The sequence below is a fragment of the Pipra filicauda genome, unplaced genomic scaffold (assembly GCF_003945595.2).
Source record: "Pipra filicauda isolate LSUMZ 115617 unplaced genomic scaffold, ASM394559v2 scaffold303_size993520_pilon, whole genome shotgun sequence".
In the NCBI taxonomy this organism is placed as follows: domain Eukaryota; kingdom Metazoa; phylum Chordata; class Aves; order Passeriformes; family Pipridae; genus Pipra; species Pipra filicauda.
The window spans coordinates 177,362-196,887 of record NW_024104425.1 but is presented as its reverse complement, the minus strand read 5'-3'; the positions used below and the strand labels follow the sequence as shown (position 1 = coordinate 196,887).

General features: G+C 38.7%; 1 protein-coding gene across 1 annotated transcript in view; it reads left to right on the top strand.

Moving 5' to 3' along the window:
- The window catches only part of LOC113982944 (protein eyes shut homolog), a gene marked incomplete at its 3' end in the record, with an annotated part of 505,234 nt that overhangs the window by 316,850 nt on the left and 168,858 nt on the right, over nucleotides 1-19,526 (top strand). Inside the window, exons 26-27 of the mRNA XM_039383315.1 lie at nucleotides 143-250; nucleotides 899-1,044. Coding sequence (XP_039239249.1) covers nucleotides 143-250; nucleotides 899-1,044 — 254 coding nt within the window. The remainder of the gene's footprint in view (nucleotides 1-142; nucleotides 251-898; nucleotides 1,045-19,526) is intronic.

Here is a 19,526-nt window from a genome sequence, read left to right as displayed (position 1 = left end):
TAAAATATAGTCCTTTGTAATGACCCAAAAAAAGCAAACGTGATTTTGGTACCACATAATTCATACCCCTCAATATCTGCTGTGTTTTTCTGGACTCTTTAGAATGAACTAAAAATTAATGTACTGACATCCTTTTTGTTAGATGCTCCTGCCAACATGGCTATACTGGGACCCTGTGTGAAGTGGAGATCAATGAATGCTTATCAAGACCCTGCAAAAACAATGGAACTTGCCTGGATCTTGTTAACAGGCTAGTGACTACTAAATGAAATCTGATTCCCTGATTTTATTACGTTAATTCTGCTTACTGCCTCGATATTTGGATGGGACCTTAAGCATATGACAAGGATTTGGTGTTAAAGTAAAGCAGGCCAATCCTACTGACTCAGTTTTCTGTCCATATGCAAACTGGAAGGAAATTAGAAGGGGAAAAGTCTCTTACTTATTTTATTATTATTTTATTTATTTGGAAAAAGACTGAAATAGAAGAAAATTGATCTTGAGTTAGATTGCTACATGCATCTCTTTTTTCAGCTTCCAACAGATACTTTTTCAAATGTAAAGGTTTACTAAAAATTAAATGAAAGCAAGAGAAAAACTTGTACTATATGTTTTTTTAACAGCACTCCACAAGACTTGGGTCAGAAGACTACTAGTCCTTAAGTCATTCCTTATACCTTCAATTAAAATTACTGTGTCCATTTTTTTCTACTAATTTAACAAAGAGTAAATCACTCTGCTTGCTTCAGAAGGATGGAAATTAGAAAAGTTTGTTATTTTAATATGGATGAGGGTTAGGGACACTAACTTGACATCGGGTGATATATAAAGCTTCAAAATATTGGAATAGATCACACTGTTACTTCTGTTAACTTACCTGATTTTCCCTTTTCTGAAGATTCATCTGTAACTGTGCACCTGGATACTATGGGTCTCTGTGTGAGATGGATGTAAATGAGTGTGAAACTTTGCCTTGTTTGCATGGAGGAAGCTGCATCAACAGGCTTGGAGGCTATCTGTGTTTCTGTCTACCTGGATTCACAGGTATGATCCACTCTCTACCACAATCAAGAAGCTTATTTCACAGGTTTTACATGGTTTTAATTTTATAGCAAAGACCTCAACTAAACCAAGGAAGAGCAAACAGGAACATCTCCTTATTGGAGGATAAATCAATATTAACTCAAATAGAACTTTGATACAATTCTTGTGAAGTATCTCAAGCTTATTTATATCAAGACTTGATTTATGATTTCTCTAGTCCCCCATACATTCAGCTGAAAACTATTAAAAGAGTTATTGTACAATACAAAGAAAATCAATGTGTTTTTTTTTAAAATTCAGACAAGAAAAGAACTATTACCATAGATACAGAGTAAATTTTGCAAACACAATAAAATGTTACCTTGTCATTTGAATTTGCACAGAACCATGGCAACAGCTTGACTTTGCTGACCTGTTGGACCTAAACTGTTATCTTTAATATTAATCTTTGCATTTTTAAAGAATAATGACGAAATAATTGATGGGTAGACATATAGTAAAATTTCCTTAAAATGATGCTTATTTTTATTTAAATGCTTTGTGTACTGCAGAACTAGTTCATACCTAGTGTTTTGAAAGATCCAGCTTAAGCAACCTGAAAACACATGGGATCATACAACTGCAGAAATGTTTGCAGTTGTTGCCTCAAGTTGTATCATTTCTGCATTCTTTCTGCATAAAATGTTGTTTCTTACACATTCCAGCCTGCTATGAATACCACATAAGATATTATAAGATAAAGGATGCAATTTTTCATCCACTGAACTGAGAGGAACGTAATTCTCCACAGAACAAAGGACAAGTACAGTTTTGGGAATACATATAGAGCTGTATATTCTTTTTCCATTCACCACAAACTTTAGTCCACATATCACTTGTGCACTGTTCTTCAAAATTATTATTGACATTTCAGAGAAAAATCAAAAAATCTATATAATTTTCTTGCCTAAAACTTTTAAATCCTCCCCCTCCTGCCCCCACAGTATTTTCTTTAAATGGCCTGTGTTCTGAATAGTACTTCTTGCTTGTCACAGAAACTTCTGTTCACTAAGTAGTGGTGCTGCAGATATAATTTCTAACTAATAGATGTTAAACCAGCTGTCTTAACCTTTATGTACATGTTTCTGTAAGAATTCCCAGTTATATTCATAAAAGACTAGACACCTGCACTTGAAGCACTTAGGAGACTTTAATTTGAAAAGGAACAAGCAGTGTGCAGCTGTGCTTTCCTTTTGATTGTTCATTATTGACTAAGCAGTTTGACTTTAGTTCTTTTCCCTAACACATTTAACCAACTAGGATAGGATGTTGGGAGGGGGTTTTGTGATTTTTTTTTTCCAAATTAGCTGTAGTAGTTGTTTACTATTAGAAGTAATTATTTTTTAGTACAACTTCTGTTAGTATATTTACAAGAATATTTCTTTACTATTTAGTGTTAGTTTTTTACTAACAGAGTAGTGTGATATCAAGGTATCTATCAAGTGCTGAAACATTACTCAAAAATTAGTGATAGGTTACCCATCACTTAATTATAACTAGTGACTTTTTTCCCCTCCTTAAAGTGACACTGTTTGGGCAACCACTATGTGACATACCAGCTAGATGGAGTCCAGAATAATTCATGCAAAAAACAGTATAGCAGTTGAACTAAAGTTCTAAAATTATATTGCAGTGTTAGCAGGACCAGAAGGGAGTGAAAGTAATTTCATTTTAAAGTGAGGTCTTTTCAGAGCAAGACATCGCTTTTCTGGATTATGAAGCAAAAAGCACATGTCCAGTGTATGATTCCCTGGCAAACATACAGAGTTTTAAATTAGTTCTCTGATAATTTGAGGTTTTAAGAACTTTTTATAGAAATTACAATTTAAATAGCTAATAGCTGATTTTTCATATTCAATTTAACAAAGGTAATTGTACTGTTTAAAGGTACCAAGCTGTGAAATTATAACTAGTGAAAGAAAATACTACATAACTACAAAATATTAATATTCACAGTACTGAATTTGTAAGAGGAATTCATTTAACTCTTTGAAAGACAGGTGTAATTCCACTTTAATATTCAGTAATTTCATCAATTTACAAGCAACTTTTCTTTCACAGACCAGACACCTTTAAAGGTATGTGGCAGTGTGAATTGTTTTCAATGATCAGTTGAATTTTAAAAAAAAATTAATGTACAATGAAAATTTTAATCATTGACTGTTAAGATATTATAGACTTAAGAAGTTGAATGGAAACAAATTACAATACATTTAATTGGTTAGGTCAAAGGTTCATTTAATATTTCAATTAATTTATAAAATTATTTTAAAATGATTAATATTCATCAGATATTTTGATTTTTTTTTCTGGTTATCATGTAATTTACTGTCTTGGAGAATAAACTTTTTAGACACTGATCTCTGCTCTGTTACCTCTGAAATTTTGGCATCTAATGTATCACTTAATATTTTAAATTCTCCATAAATTTATATTATTTTGGATTTATTTTGCATTTTTCATATTTTTATTTAATTTTAAATAGATGTTTAACAAAAAATACATTAAAGTAATTTATTAAATATTAAACTATAGCATTTTCTCCACACTGCTAAGATAAAATCTGCTGCTTTGCAGCTCATGTAGACCCTTAAAAGAGTCAGGCACCGGGTTCGATTCCTGGCCCCCTGGGCAGGTGGAGCTCGTCAGCCGTGGAAGGCAATCCACCTAAGAGAAGGTCACTCTAAACAAACCTACATCCTGGGGACCTCACTGCCACTGTCCAAGCTTTGCTCGGCCCCAGCAGATGAACCTCAGGACTAAAGGGTGGGCTCAGTTCAGCGCACGCTGTGTCTCACCTAAAAATCCACTGCGCAGGCTGGAAGGGTTAATGACCTTTCCCAAAATCTTCGCTCGCGAAGACTGGCCATTACATTACATTACAGACCCTTAAAAAAGGAGATCACAGTTCAGATGACAAGCATACAGGTGTTTTCTTTCTGTCAGGATTTAATTGGCAGCTACAATGGTCTTAAGCCTTAGATGTAGCACTAAATCTGATGAGAAACTTGTTTGGACATGTCTTAAAATGGCTTTTGGTCTCTTTGCAAACACGTGTTTCTTCTTCCCAAGACCCCCCATGGTAGTGTTATCTCAGGAATGTCCTGGGAAGGTGTCCTGAGGTGTTTCTCATTGGTCCTTGGTTAACCCCTTCCTATTGGCTGTTGACCCTTTACCTGATAGTTTTTTCTGTGTGACCCTGAACTTGTGATTGGTTCCCCTTTGACCCTCCTAAAAGCTTTATAAACCCCTTCCCAACAATAAACGCTCTCTTGCCTCCTCTCCACGCCGGTGTGCTGTCTCTGTACCAACCATGGGACCACATGCGTGGGGGGAGGAGACGGCACCTCTCCCCTCCAGGCTTGGGGCCTGAAAAACCCTGTCGATGGAGTTCCCTTTCCACGTCCTTCAAGATGTCGGAATGGCTCTTCAGATGGAGATGGAACTAGAACTGGGCTCCCCCACGTCGTGGGTGGGGAAAGGGATCCAGAACATAGACATCACTAATGCACCATGGTTAAAGCCCTCATCACAGATACTTTGGAAAATAAAACTTGTGTGATCTGAGCATGCAAGCAACTGTTGTTTTTTTTTCCAAAAATGAGAAGTGACTTAATAAAAGAGTGCTCTATTTGAAAGAGAAGTAACAAAATAATAATGCCAAACAATCAAATAATCATTTTTAAAAGTACACAGTTCCTTTCCTCTGGTTTATTTTGGTGGTTTTTTTTTCTAAAATACCTTCTAGTTCTTACTGCATCCCCTCTCATGCAGTAGCCTAGTGTGTATGTTTAGTTGTCCTCAATCATACTGGCTAGAAAGGCCACATCACAGATGCAGCTGACCCAGTGACGTGAACTTTCCATCCCCATCTTAGTGCCTCTCAGTTTTGTAATTGGTTTTGCCTGGCCAGTGTTGCCCCATGAAACAATACTGCTCAGTTCTGCTAGGTATTCTTCATGACACAAGATCTAATTATTCAATTTCTATCAGCTACTGCTGTTATTTTAGATTTATTTGCTCTTCAGCAACTTTATATATACAGTATACATCCTTGTTGCCCAAAATGGTCTTTGTAAACAGATATATGTTGTTCCTTCAGATCTGACTTCAACATACCAAAGCTGCAAACTGTCTCCTTACATATTTTGAGCACTCTCTTCCAAGTACACAAAAACACCATTACTTTTTCCAAGTTTTATGCTCCATTGCAAAAATTATTGGATTGAGATAGCATTAAAATTTTATATTGAAAGATGCGGGCCTGGAAAACTACTATTTTTTTTAAATGCTTACATAACATAAAGAAACTTAACAGAAGCACAGGATATAGTTTCTAGATAAGCAGGTAGCTGCAAAATTCTCTGCACTCTCATTCTCCAGTCTGATTATTCTTGTTCCATACCTCCCATTTTTACATGAGGAAAATCTGGCCTGGTTTATAGAACTAAATGAAAAAAATCACTGACCGAAAGTCCTAGTAGAATAGCTCTTTGCTCAAGATCACATTTGTTACTGCTTATTGTCGTACATTGGTGGTACCTGAGTGTTAGATATAAAAACATAATATGGAAGATGCCTCCTGAGTCACTGAATCTAAAACTTGTTTTTCTAAACAATCAGGTATTCATTGGCTGGAATAATGAGTGTTAGTGGTAATAACATGAACTGCTAAATTTGTACTACAAATGTAAAGAAACAAACAACCTTAAACATTTTGCTTTGTAAGGTGCCGAATATGAGACTTAATGTGCATGGAAGGTAGACATTTTGAGTAAGAAAACAACATGTTTCCATAGTCTTACACTAGGATAGCCTTTGAAACATGTCTTAATCAGGGACTGCTTTGCTCTGTATGATTCCATAATCCTTTTATTTCATAAACATTACTATAAATACAGGAAATTGTTCATAACCTGAGGACATCAAAAGCTATGTCAGATTTAATTTTGGCTTGATAGCCAAGCATTTGTTAGAGAATCTGAAAATAAACTGCAAACAAGTGGAACCCTCATGACTGTTTGTGGAATTATAAATTAAATGGAATGTAAACAGCAAATTAAAACTAAAAGCAAAATAAGGAAATATAATCAATGAGTATAGCCATATCTTCATTGATACAAATTAGTCTGATGTTGCATTCTGAATGTGATCTGGTACACAATTATGTAAAGAATAAAATATGAAAAATATACGTGTATCCATATTCCACTGAGTTTGATATTAAAAAATATTAATGAAAACACTAATATTACTTTCACTTTAGCTGCTCAATATAGCATTTTAAATGGAATAAGTAATTAAACATAATGTGCTATGATCGCTTACCCTGAAGGTCGTTTTCATGATTGAAGTGTTAATCACTTCTTCTAAATCTTGCCATCTGAACAGCCTTATGTCAAAATATAACTGAGATGATTCAGACATACCTCAAGTGAAATAATTTTCATGTTAATGAAATATTTATTTTATATTCAACTATAAACCATAAGTGTCTGGATCATTAAGTCTGCTGCAAAATGGATTTAATAAGAATACAATTTTTTTGACTGTAGAGTTCTGTTTGTTCATTCCTAGTTTCTTCATTTGAAAGGATTCTAGGATTACCAAGTTGTTACTGCCTTTGTTGACAGATTTGGTCCTTCTTAAGTCTTTATTTTCTGATATTCCTTTGTTTCAGGTTAAGTAAATCAAAGATCTCTTTCAAAGACTAAAGGTTTTTTTTTTTTTAAATGTGTTGGGTTGACCTTGTCCCTCTGCCACCTGCTCATCCAGTTGTTCTTTCAATCCCCCTTATCAACAGAATAGGAAAAGAAATTAAAGATGAAAAAACTCATGGGTCAGTGATATGGAAAGTAGGATTGATTGCACCCTTCAGTGAGTTTGCTGATGACACCAAGCTGTGTGGTGTAGTTGACCTGCTGGAGGAAAGGCATGCCATCGAGAGGGACCTTGACAGGCTTGAGAGGTGGGCCCAAGAGGTTCAACAAGGCCAAGTGCAAGGTCTTGCATGTGGGTGGGGCAATCCCAGGCTGGAGGTGTTGGTTGACAAGAAGGTCAACATGACCTGGTGATGTGCACTTGCAGCCCAGAAAGCCAGCCTTATCCTGGCATGCATTAAAAGGAGTCGGGTCAGCAGGTCTGCTCTTGTGAGACCCCACCTGAAGTACTGTGTCCAACTCTGGCTTCCCAGCACAAGAAGGATATGGACCTTTTGGAGTGAGTCCAGAGGAGGGTCACAAAAATGTTAGAGCAGGTCCCCTGTGAAGATAGACTAGAGAGTTGGGGCTGTTCAGCCTCCAGAAGAGAAGGCTCTGAGCAGACCTTACAGCAGCCTTTGGGTACCTTCGGGCAGGGTAAGGGGGGAAAGGCTTTAAACTAAAAGAGGATATATTTAGATTAGGTATTAGGAAGAAATGCTTCACTGTGTGGTGGTGAGATACTTGAAACAGTTTACCCAGAGAAACTATGGATGCCCCATCCCTGGAAGTGTTCAAGGCAAGGTTGGATGGAGCTTTAAGAAACCTGCTCTAGTGCAATGGTCCCTGCCCATGGCAGGGGGATTGGAACTAGGTGATCTTTAATGTCCCTTGCAACACAAAACTGACCATGAGATAAGTTACCAGTTATCATCACAGTCAAAACAGCCTTGACTTGGGGAAAAATAATATATTTTATTGCTGATTAAAATAGACTTCTGTATGGGAAGAAAAAAACCCACAATATAAAACAGTTTCCCCTCTTTCTTCTCTTCCCTTAGCACCCTTTCACATTTCCAAATCCTCTACCTCCCTGCAAGAACAGCACAGGGAGATGGGGAATGGGGTACTCTGGTCAATTCATAACATCTTCTTTCTGCTACTTCCTTCTTCTCACACTTTTCTCCTGCTCCTGCATAGGTACTTTTCCCAGGCTATAGTCCTTCAATATATATCTACTTCAGTATGTGTTCCACAGTTCGCATTCTTTCAGGAAACAATCACCTGCTCCTGGATGGAGTTCTCCATGGTCTGCATTGTGGATATTTACTGGTGTTGGGAGTACTCTCCACAGAGTGCAGGGGAATACCTGAACCACTGTGGTCTTCCCCATGGGCTGTGGGGAAGTTTCTGTTTCAGTGCTTCAAGCAATTTCTCTCCCTTCTTCTATGACCTTGGTGCTCACAGGGTTGTTTCTGTTTTCCCCCCTTCATTTGTGCAGTGTTTTGCCCTTTCTTAGATATGTTTTCACAGAGATACCACCGTCTTGAGGGGCTCAGTTGTGTCTTACAGTGGATTCTTTGGAGAGAGATGGAACTGTGTCTACCATGAGGCAATCCCCGATCTCTCCTCACAGAAGGTGCCTTGCAACTCCCCCAACACTTTAACACCTCCAGCCAATACTAAAAGTAATATTTCAGTGTATTAAACTGAGGCATACAAATTCAAAATTCTCATTCAAACTCCCAGTTACTGGATATCATCCAAAAGATACCTAAAAATGAGTAGGTACCATTAAGTCATTGGTTTCAGTCGTCTTTTCTACAGAGTAGTAATTATTCCTTAATTCTAAATAGCTATTCTGTTCAGCACAGATCTACTCTTTCAGTCCTATTTTCTCTATGAGCTGAGTACAAACTGATATTTGAAAGTGACTGTGCGCTTAAGTTGCATGTTAAACCAAGTCAAAATGTTGGCTTAAATAGCTCAGCTTGTATTTTATCTTTTATGTCAGCTCTGAAGCCTAGCCTTCCTTATCCTGGGCTTAGGAACCTGCACATCTTGTCTGTGTGACAATGAAAACTCTCTTCTGCTTTTCATACAACAGGCTGACCTAATAAAAATGTCCCCCAAAATCTAATCAATGAAAAGGAAAAGAACTTTACTTATCTTTTTTGACCTTCCCAGCTATTTCTACATCTTAATACTGCCAGTCAACTGTGGCAGTGATTACATCTGCACTCCTCAAGCCTCTGTCTGCCTTCCTTGCTATTGATATCCAGAGGAAGAAGAGCAACTACACAACTAAATGAAGTGACTACTTATTTAGAGTCAGAGGCAAGGAATCTCTTGGCACACTTCCTGAAATGTCAAAGCAAGATGCAGCTTATACATCAAGAGGCCAAAACAGATTGGCACACCAAGAATAAATCTAACATGAAGACTGACAGATCTGTATGTCTGTACTAAATTTGGAGGTAGCGGTGTCTGCCTTTAGTTTAAGGATTAGAGAATTCACATAAGTTTGGGGAATTTTAGATTTGGTGAAAACACCATCAGGGGGTGCAAATTTATGCATTTTCCTGAGAAGTGTTATGATGTCCATGCTGTGAGTTAGCCTGATCCGTAAGAAAAGGAGGGGATACTTTTGCTGGATTCATTGAGCTTCAACACTATTCAGCAAAGATTTCCTGGGCCAGAAAAAACCTAGAAGAGCAAGGTGCAACCTCATTGAGTATTTACCTTGAAGTGCTAAGTCTACACTGCTAGTTGTCTCTCCTGAGAGCCAAGATCAGCACACAAACATTCTTATTTCTCTCAAAATGGCTTACTGTCTACGAAGTAGAGCCTTAAGCCATACTTTAAATAATTAAATCTTAGTCTGGTGGCAGCTTTGTTTCAATTGTTGCACTTTTTTCATGGAAGAGAGTGTTCAAGAAGGTATGGCAGAGAGCGGGCAAGGATGAATAGGAAACAGCTGCAGAAAAGAAGCACATATTTGGTGAAAGGAGCAGAAATGGGTGGTTTAGGAGGAGTATTAAGCAATTGCCCAGGTGTACAGATTTGACAGCAGAAAAGAAAAGCTCAGCTAGAACTGAGAATAGAGAAAATGTGCAAAGCCACAAGAAAGCTTTTTTTTGCATCGACAGCAAAAGAGAGGTCAATAGAAAAGTGGACCTGGTTCTCAGTGGGAAGGGGGATCTATTGACATAAGAAATGGAAGACTGTGAGGCACTCAAAGTTGTTCTTTTTTGGGTTTCATGACTCAAGTCCAGTCTTAAGCCTTCCAGGTGTCTCAGCCCAGTGGCAGAGTTGAGGACACTCCTCTTTTAACAAAATTCCTGATAGAGTATGGTCAATTAACCACAACCTTCTAAGCCCAACCATCCAACTTTTTGCCAATCCAGTTGTCCACCCTTCCAGACTATACAGTCTTAGCTTAGGTACAGGAACGTTGTGGGAGACAGTGTCAAAGCCATGCTAAAGTCATGATGAGTGACATCCATTGTTGTCTCCTCTTCCACAAACCTAGTCATTTAATCATAAACACCAATCAGATTGCTCAGGTATGACTGTCCCTTGATAAACTGATAGAATCACAGCTTGCATTGGAAGTCATCTACTCCAACCACCCTGCAGTCAGCAGGGACATTTTCAACTCAATCAGGTTGCTTAGAGCCCCATCCAACCTGGGTTGAATGTTTCCAGAGATGGGGTCCTTAACACCTCCAGGCAACCTGTTCCAGTGCCTCACCACCCTCATTGTAAAAAATTTCTTCCTTACATATAGTCCAAATCTGCCCTCTTTTAGTTTAAAACCATTGCCCCTTATCCTGTTGCAATAGGATCTGTTAAAGTGTCTGTCCCCATCTTTCTTACAAGACCCCTTTAAGTATTGGAAGCTTGTAATAAGTCTTCTCGGAGCCTTCTCTTCTCTAGGTTGAACAACCCCAGCATTTCAGCCTTTCTTCATTGGTGTTCCAGCCCTCTGATCATTTTTGTGACCCTCCTCTAGACTCACTTCAATAGGTCCATACCTTTCCTGTCTTGAGAGCTCCAGAGTTGGATGCAGCACTCAAGGTAGGATCTCACGAGAGCAGAGTAGAGGGGCAAAATCCCCTCCCTCAACCTGCTGTCCACCTGCTTTTGATACAGCCCAGGATACGGCTGACTTTCTGGGCTCCAGGTGCAAATTGACAGCTCATGTCTAATTGAGTATCCACAAGTTCTCTACAGGGCTTCTCTCAACCTATGCTGGTTTTTCCCACCCACCTGCTTCTTCTATTGCCCAGAAATGGCTTCCAAGAGGATTCTCTCCACTGTCTTCCCAAGGACCAAACTGGGGCTTGCTGACCTGTTGCTCCCCATATCATCCTTTCGGGTTTTTGGGGTGATAAATGCAATGTTTCCCTTTCCTAGTCACTGAGGACCTTCCCAATTTCCATTTTTTTTCAGATGTAATAGTAAGCAGCCTTTCAAGGATATAAGCTGGCTTTCTCAGCACCTTCAGGGGCAGTCCATAGGATACTGAATTACGGTACAAGAATTGAACACCAGAATTTATGTTTAGCCCAGTGTTCTGTATGCCACAAGAGAAACCAAGTTAGATTATCGTGTCTAATCTTTGTTACCCAAGTTCAGTATTTGGATGTGACTTTTTCATGATTTGATTTCAAATATTGTATTTACACATTCAGAAACAGGAGGACATAGTCCAGCAAATACTTTTTTATTTGAGGAAACATTTCTTTTATGTAGTCTGCAAAGGTTATCATGCCATATAGTGGTGACCTCCAACTAGAAAGATAAAGAAATGTGCAGTTTCAAAGAAATGAAGTTACTGAACAACTGAAAATTCTATTTATAAGAAAGAAAGGTATCTATAGCTCATGCTAAGTCTCCAGTCCTTAAGGAGACGGAGTCAATAACTGTCTAATTTTTTGTACAGATTATGCTCAAAATATGCAATGCTACGGGTCCGTTCATAATGAGCATTTGGTAACAGCAACTCTCAATGTGTATACAAATTAAATCTGGTGATTAGGAACTTGGATGACAGTATACTCCCCTTGTTTAGTGAAATATAATTGTTTTGGGTTACAGATCTGTGCCTTTAGGGAGAAAAATCCCGGTCTTTTGGCAAAGAATATCTAAATGTGAAGTGTTTGTTCTTCATGCTCATTACTGTCTAATTTAAATGTATTTAGTATACTGATTCTAAGGTGATTTCACCAATGTGTTGTACAGTTAATTACTATTTATCTTCAAACAGAATCAGCTTCTTTTTATGGATTTATAGACGTCAGTAAAAGAGTAATAGAACTAGCGCTGCTCCTTATTTTTGACTGCTGAAAAGAAGCTGTGTTATTTATGAATAGAAACAATGTAGAAAATACCACTTTATAATATTAAAAAGGACACTGTTCATGCAGTCATGTACATGCTAGGAACTAGATAAATTTCCCACTGTATCCACTGCTTAGAGTGCTATCATGGATTGGGAGAAAATCTCAATTTGATTCTCACACTTTCCTCCAAGTTTCCTGCACATTCATAGTGGTTCCTAAATTAATAAATAGTTTCAAATGACTTCTGCTGCTTTTTGCACACATCACTCCCTGTTGACCAGAACAATGCCTTGAATCTAGTTCTTGCATACAATGTAAGATTATGATAATACATTCTCCCCCACATTTTCTCTCTTTCTGTGGCTAGTCTGTTTAATAATAATAATAATTAATACAAAATGGGAAAAACAAACAAACAAACAAAACCAAAAGCTCTCAAAACAAAATAAGCCAGAAGAAATATTTTCAATATAAAATATCCAGTGGTGAGCCATCTATGCATTCTGCCAGTTTATGTGAAATGTTGCTCCATGTTAAGTAGATCTGGAAACATGTGAGAACAATTATTTAATTCATTAGTGAAAATGGAGGAAGGTGCTCCCTTACACTCATACAACTGACAACAGTAAGCATATTGTATATCACAATTCAAAATTTGAAGGCTGTATTAAATGGAAAAAAAGAAACAGCTGCATCAGAATAATGCAGCCCCAGGGTAATTGTTTTTCCTCTAAAGGGTGGCACTAAAGTTAAATACAAAGCCATAGTAATATGGCTGAAGTAGTTCTGCTCTCAACATCTTTATTTGGGACTCTAACGCTCCATTGCATTATACTACCTAGACATGCTGATAGTTCTTTCCTCTGTTTTCTAGTTTCTAAAGTCCTTCAGCATCTGACTTTCATGGAAAGGCTGGTTGTCTCTCTCAAAATAAGGGACTTTGCTGAGGCATTCAAGAATATTGGCATCATTCTTATAGATTCTGTCTTGTTGCCACAAAATTTCAATATAATTGCAGTAGTAATAATAACAGCAACAATAATAATTCCTTTCTCCAGGAAACCGGCAATAGAATCACGGTTAAACACTGTATCCTAATTATGGAAGTGCTTCTGCGAAGTTTTGTGGTTTAACTTAATTTTTTATCATGATGCTCTATATACTACATAAATATCTTTCTTAGGACACCCACATAACTATTTAACAGAGAAGGAACATTTAACCAAACTGAGACAATGGCTAGTAACTGAAATAGATAATATCAAATCATCTATCAGACCAGTAGTTTAGGGTAAAGCAGATGTAGAATCTTTCCCTGAAGATTTTTTGAGCTGCTTGAAATGAAGAATGCAGAGGATAGGACTATACTTCCAATACTTAAAGGGGGCTTTAAGAACATTTGAGAGCTTATGGTTAAGTGAGTACTAGGGAATGAAGTGAGCACTTCTGGTGAGGCTGCTCCTTGAATACTATATTCTGTTTTGGACCCCTCACTCCGAGAAGGATATTGAGATTCTGGAAAGTGTCCAGAGAAGGGTGGTGAAGCTGGTGGAAGATCTGGAGCACAAGTCCTATGATGAGGGCCTGAGGAAGTAAGGACCTTTTGTCTCTCTACAACTACCTGAAAGGAGGTTGTAGTGAGGTGGAGGTCGTTCTTTTCTCCCAGGTAACAAGTGACAAGGTGAGAGGAAATGGCCACAAGTTGTACCAGGGGAAGATTAGTTTGGATATTGGGAAGAATTTCTCCTCTGAAGGAGTGAGCAGGCATTGGAATAGGCTGCCCAAGGAAGTGGTAGAATCACCCTCCCTGGAAATGTTCAAAAGGCATGTGGCTGTGGCACTTGGGGATATGGTTTAGCTGTAGACACGGTGCCAGGTTAATGGTTGGACTTAAGATGTTGATCTTAGAGGTCTTTTCCAACTTTAATGATTCTGTAGCTCTAAGTGTTTATATCTAGATCTTATTATAGGAAGGTACTAGTTGAGAATTTAAATTATCTAGAGCTTCTAGAGCTAAAATCAGTGGTTCGTATTAATTATACTAACAACAAATTTGAGAAAGCCCTGATGCAACTGTAAGATCTGTTCCTTAGCTGTTACTGCCAACTAGGAGAGTTTGTACTTTTCAGCAAGTGTAACTTTGGAGGGATCTTTGAATATATTGAAGTATGTCATTGTGCATGCTTTAAAGGAGTTTCTATTCAGTAAGAGTTACCAAGGCCTGGGGGATTGAAATCTCAATTTCCACAAAAATTGCTCTGCTACAAATGCTGTGACAAAGGAACTTTTAAGCGGCTCTGATGCGAGAGCACCACAAAAGAACATTATGCATCATAATGCCAGTCTATTCTTCTGTGGTTCTGAGATATTTCTTTGAGCTTTGTGTAAGCTGTAAATGTACTTAATATCTTTTATATTAAATTATTGTAGCATTTCTAAAATAAAACATTTTAAATTAAATAAGAATATTTTAATAACTATTTCTCATGCTTTGGTTTGTTTTACTATGCATTCAAAAATTCATGACTGAGAACTAGTTAGATAGAAACAAGTAATTCATCATTTTAAAACCTGTGGATATTTCAATCAGTCACAGCAATACATATCTAAAACAATGACTGCTGAGCGATGTTTTCACTTTGCAGAATACAACATGGTATATGTTAGACCAGTTACTGTAAAGTTGTGCTTTTTACTTCTGAAAAGCATAGCCATGGCAGCGTCATGGAATGTTTTGTTCTCTGGAGCTATCTCTGCCAGGAATCTGTGTCTTTTATCCTCAATAGGCATCAGAGGCGTAGATGACTTCATGAAGACTATTTTGCTGACTAATGTAGAATGAGTTGACATTTCATGCTAAGAATCAAGTAGCTTTCTTAACAATTCTACTGTTTTTTTTCCCTAACTTGTAGTGGAAAAAAGAATATTATGGGGCAACTCTCTGGGTCTCACTGATTGCATGGCTTGGATCTGTTTTATTTCCCCACAGCCAGCCTAAATTACTATTATAAGTTGTGAAATTCTCATTTGAACCAAATAGTGAAGGTGGCGCACTATGATAATTAAATGAATCAATCATTAGCGCCTCCCAGGGGCTCAGATAAGGGACATCACTGGAAAATTCTCCCTATCTAGTAAGGGCCTCTGATTATTATCTGTTATTGGTTATTCAAGCTGACAGCGACAAAATAACAAAGAGAAGTCCAAGGGCAATCAAAAGAGACTGCAGGGCGTTGGGACAATTGGTTGAAAGATCAGGAGCACAGGTAGTGATTTCCCTAAACCTAACCCAATCCTTCTGGAACAAGGAATAGTATTGATAGGAATAGGCAGATCCATCAGGTCAATGAGGGACTTCAAGGTTGATGTAATTGGAAAAGTCTGATTTTTTGACCATGGGATGATCTACTCAATATCAGGCCTCAATACAGGTGACATCTGCATCTGAGTTAGGATCTGCATCACCTGCATCTGAGATAGGATGCACCTATCTTGTAAGGAAAAAAGAATATTAGCACAGGAGCTAGTGGGGTTTGTTGACAGAGCTTTGAACTGGCTTGTAAGGGGGAAAGGGAAAATACCAGGCTTTGTTAACCTCCTCCTAAGTCTGAGATAACACTCAGATAGTAGTACCACCTTTATCTTATTTCAAGTTCCCACTGTGATGGCTTAACTTACAGTCCAACTTCCAGGTATCCACAGAGGCATACTGGGAAGGGACTTTGGTGGTTGTTGCTGGTCACAGATGCCATCTGTTCCATAACTTGGGGTGATCTTTATTTGACTGGGGACATGCATACAAGCAGTTTGCCACAGTGGGAATTTTTGTCTGGCTGTTACCCAGGATGTGCTAACCAGCTCTTACCTCCACCAGGCCTGGAGTTGGTGTCATCCTCTTTCTGTGGCCTTAGCAGTGTTTGACACAGGCAACTGTGCTCTTTAAGTCCTTACAAAGGGTCTGGAAGGGAAGCCTTAGGAGTAGTGGCTGAAGTCAGTTGGTTTGTTCTGCCTGGAGAAGAGAAGACTGAGGGGAGACTTCATCTCTGTCTTCAACATTCTCATGAGGAGAAGCAGAGGGGCAGATACTGATCTCTTCACCCTTGTGACCAGTGACAGGACTTGAGGAAATGGCAGGAAGCTGAGTCAGGGGAGGTTTAAGTCAGATATCAGAAAAAGGTTTTTCAACCAGAGATTGATTGAGCACTGGAACAGGCTCCCCAGGGAAGCAGTCCCAGCACCAAGCCTTCCTGAGTTCAAGAAGCATTTGGACAACACTTTTAGGCACTTGTTCTGACTCTTGGGGTGGCCTGTGCAGAGCCAGGAGTTGGATTCAATCATGCTAGTGGGTCCCTTCCAACTCAGTAAATTCTATGATTCTATAATAAATATGCTGTTAGGGGACTGATGTGTCTCTCTTAGGAGGACAGGCTGAGGGAGTTGGGCCTGTTCATCGTCAAGAAGAGATGACTGAGAGGGGACCTCATCAAGTATTTGAAGGGAGGGTGTCAAGAGGATGGAGCCAGGCTCTTCTCAGTGGTGCCATGAAGCAACAGGTAAAAACTGAGGTACAGGAAGTTCCACTTGAATACGAGGAAGAGCTTCTTTACTTTTGTGATACTCAAGTCATATCCATGTTCTAAATAATACATTTTCTCATCAGTAATTAAGATTAATTAAGATTATTTTCAGTTATTGAGATTATTTCCTAGTGTATCTACTTTCTGCTTGCCTACATAGAGTCTCAGTGTGTGATCAACTTCCAGGTATCCACAGAGGCATACTGGGAAGGGACTTTGGTGGTTGTTGCTGGTCACAGATGCCATCTGTTCCATAACTTGGGGTGATCTTTATTTGACTGGGGACATGCATACAAGCAGTTTGCCACAGTGGGAATTTTTGTCTGGCTGTTACCCAGGATGTGCTAACCAGCTCTTACCTCCACCAGGCCTGGAGTTGGTGTCATCCTCTTTCTGTGGCCTTAGCAGTGTTTGACACAGGCAACTGTGCTCTTTAAGTCCTTACAAAGGGTCTGGAAGGGAAGCCTTAGGAGTAGTGGCTGAAGTCAGTTGGTTTGTTCTGCCTGGAGAAGAGAAGACTGAGGGGAGACTTCATCTCTGTCTTCAACATTCTCATGAGGAGAAGCAGAGGGGCAGATACTGATCTCTTCACCCTTGTGACCAGTGACAGGACTTGAGGAAATGGCAGGAAGCTGAGTCAGGGGAGGTTTAAGTCAGATATCAGAAAAAGGTTTTTCAACCAGAGATTGATTGAGCACTGGAACAGGCTCCCCAGGGAAGCAGTCCCAGCACCAAGCCTTCCTGAGTTCAAGAAGCATTTGGACAACACTTTTAGGCACTTGTTCTGACTCTTGGGGTGGCCTGTGCAGAGCCAGGAGTTGGATTCAATCATGCTAGTGGGTCCCTTCCAACTCAGTAAATTCTATGATTCTATAATAAATATGCTGTTAGGGGACTGATGTGTCTCTCTTAGGAGGACAGGCTGAGGGAGTTGGGCCTGTTCATCGTCAAGAAGAGATGACTGAGAGGGGACCTCATCAAGTATTTGAAGGGAGGGTGTCAAGAGGATGGAGCCAGGCTCTTCTCAGTGGTGCCATGAAGCAACAGGTAAAAACTGAGGTACAGGAAGTTCCACTTGAATACGAGGAAGAGCTTCTTTACTTTTGTGATACTCAAGTCATATCCATGTTCTAAATAATACATTTTCTCATCAGTAATTAAGATTAATTAAGATTATTTTCAGTTATTGAGATTATTTCCTAGTGTATCTACTTTCTGCTTGCCTACATAGAGTCTCAGTGTGTGATTAGAGTGTTACTAAAAAGCATAAGAAAATTAGTAGGCTATAATGAAACACATGCTAGTCATAAGTAATTTTTTCATATATCATCATCAAATTCTTGCTGTATTTTTGTCTGCTTCCGTGGACCCACTGCATACTTCTTATCCCATGCATTTTGTCATTAACCAGGCTACCAGGTCAAGCTATCCAGGGGAAATTTCATTCTTGAATTAAAATAAATCAGGTTTATCTTTTATCTTTTGCTGAAATTAGTGTTAGCTATGGGGTCAAACCAGGCTGCTCAGGTCTTTGTCCAGTTGAGTCTGGAAATCCTCCAGGCACAGTATTGTTCTCATTTTTTATGTGACATTTAAACTGTAGTATGAATAATACATTGCTTTACTAATAGTGGGATTCTTTGTACCCCAAGAAAAGAAAGACAAGTTGAGTGTTTAGCTATAGAGCAAACTTTGTCTTTTATTGCCATTTGACTGTAAAAATGCATAAGTGCTTCAGTTTTAAATAAGGCTATTACAGACAACCTAAAACATGCCTAATAGAGGAGAAAATTAAAACCCATGATAATAATAATCTTAATATTCTGAAAGCATTCATGTTATAGATGGATGAGGAATTAAATATGAACATAGTTTTTTTTACACAAAGTTATACTTATATTATTTTAGAGTATTTGATAGGTATTTGCAACTTGCCCAGCTACAATGTGACAATATCACATTGCCACCTTTTCTGACAATATTGACAACTAGGATATTTTTTTCATGATGTCTCCAACATTCAGACAAGAATTGATAGATTTTACTTACACTATCTTCACATTTATCTTGTTTTGCATCCTTTTTTGTAAGTTTATTCAACTGTGAAATAAATTGTAATTCTTAAGTGTTATATCTTTAGGTATAGCTTGATTTTTTTCATTTTGTAATTCAGTACATATGATTTCTGCCTTCATCAGGCTTATGCCCCAACTGTGTGCTGACCCAGCAGTGCAGGGGCTCAACCTTTGCCATGGCCTGATCAGTATGTTGCTGGTTAAATCCCTGCGCATGGGTCAGTGACTGCTGCCTCCCCTGCTCAAACTTCAGGTCTGGGGGTGACCCCGCTGGGGAGGGGGTGAAACCTTCCCCCTGTCACTGCCTGACAAACCACAGCCATTTGTGTGCATGGGGGGCTGGGAGTGGGGTGCCAGGGAAGCAGTACCAGGCAGGCAGCCTGGGAGAAAAAAAGGGGCTGTGACAGGGAAAGGTGTAAAGGGAACACCCAAGCAGAACCCAAGACAAGGTGATATCAGTATCATATTGCTTCAAAGAAAGAGAAGAAAAAAATCCTCCACCAGGCACATCACAGTCCTTCTATCAAAGATGTCATGATGCTGGCAAGCCTTTGGAATTCCCCTCCCTCCACCTCCCATTTACAATTTCTGAGAGTAAATTGTAGTGTCACACTTTAGACCCACAAGCACATTTGAAGTATGAGCACACCACCAGTGGAAAGGGTTAGATACTGGCAAGAACTGGAGGGAATTTTGCTAAACCAATTTAAACATTTTAATATCTATGCTTTTCAGTACTAATAA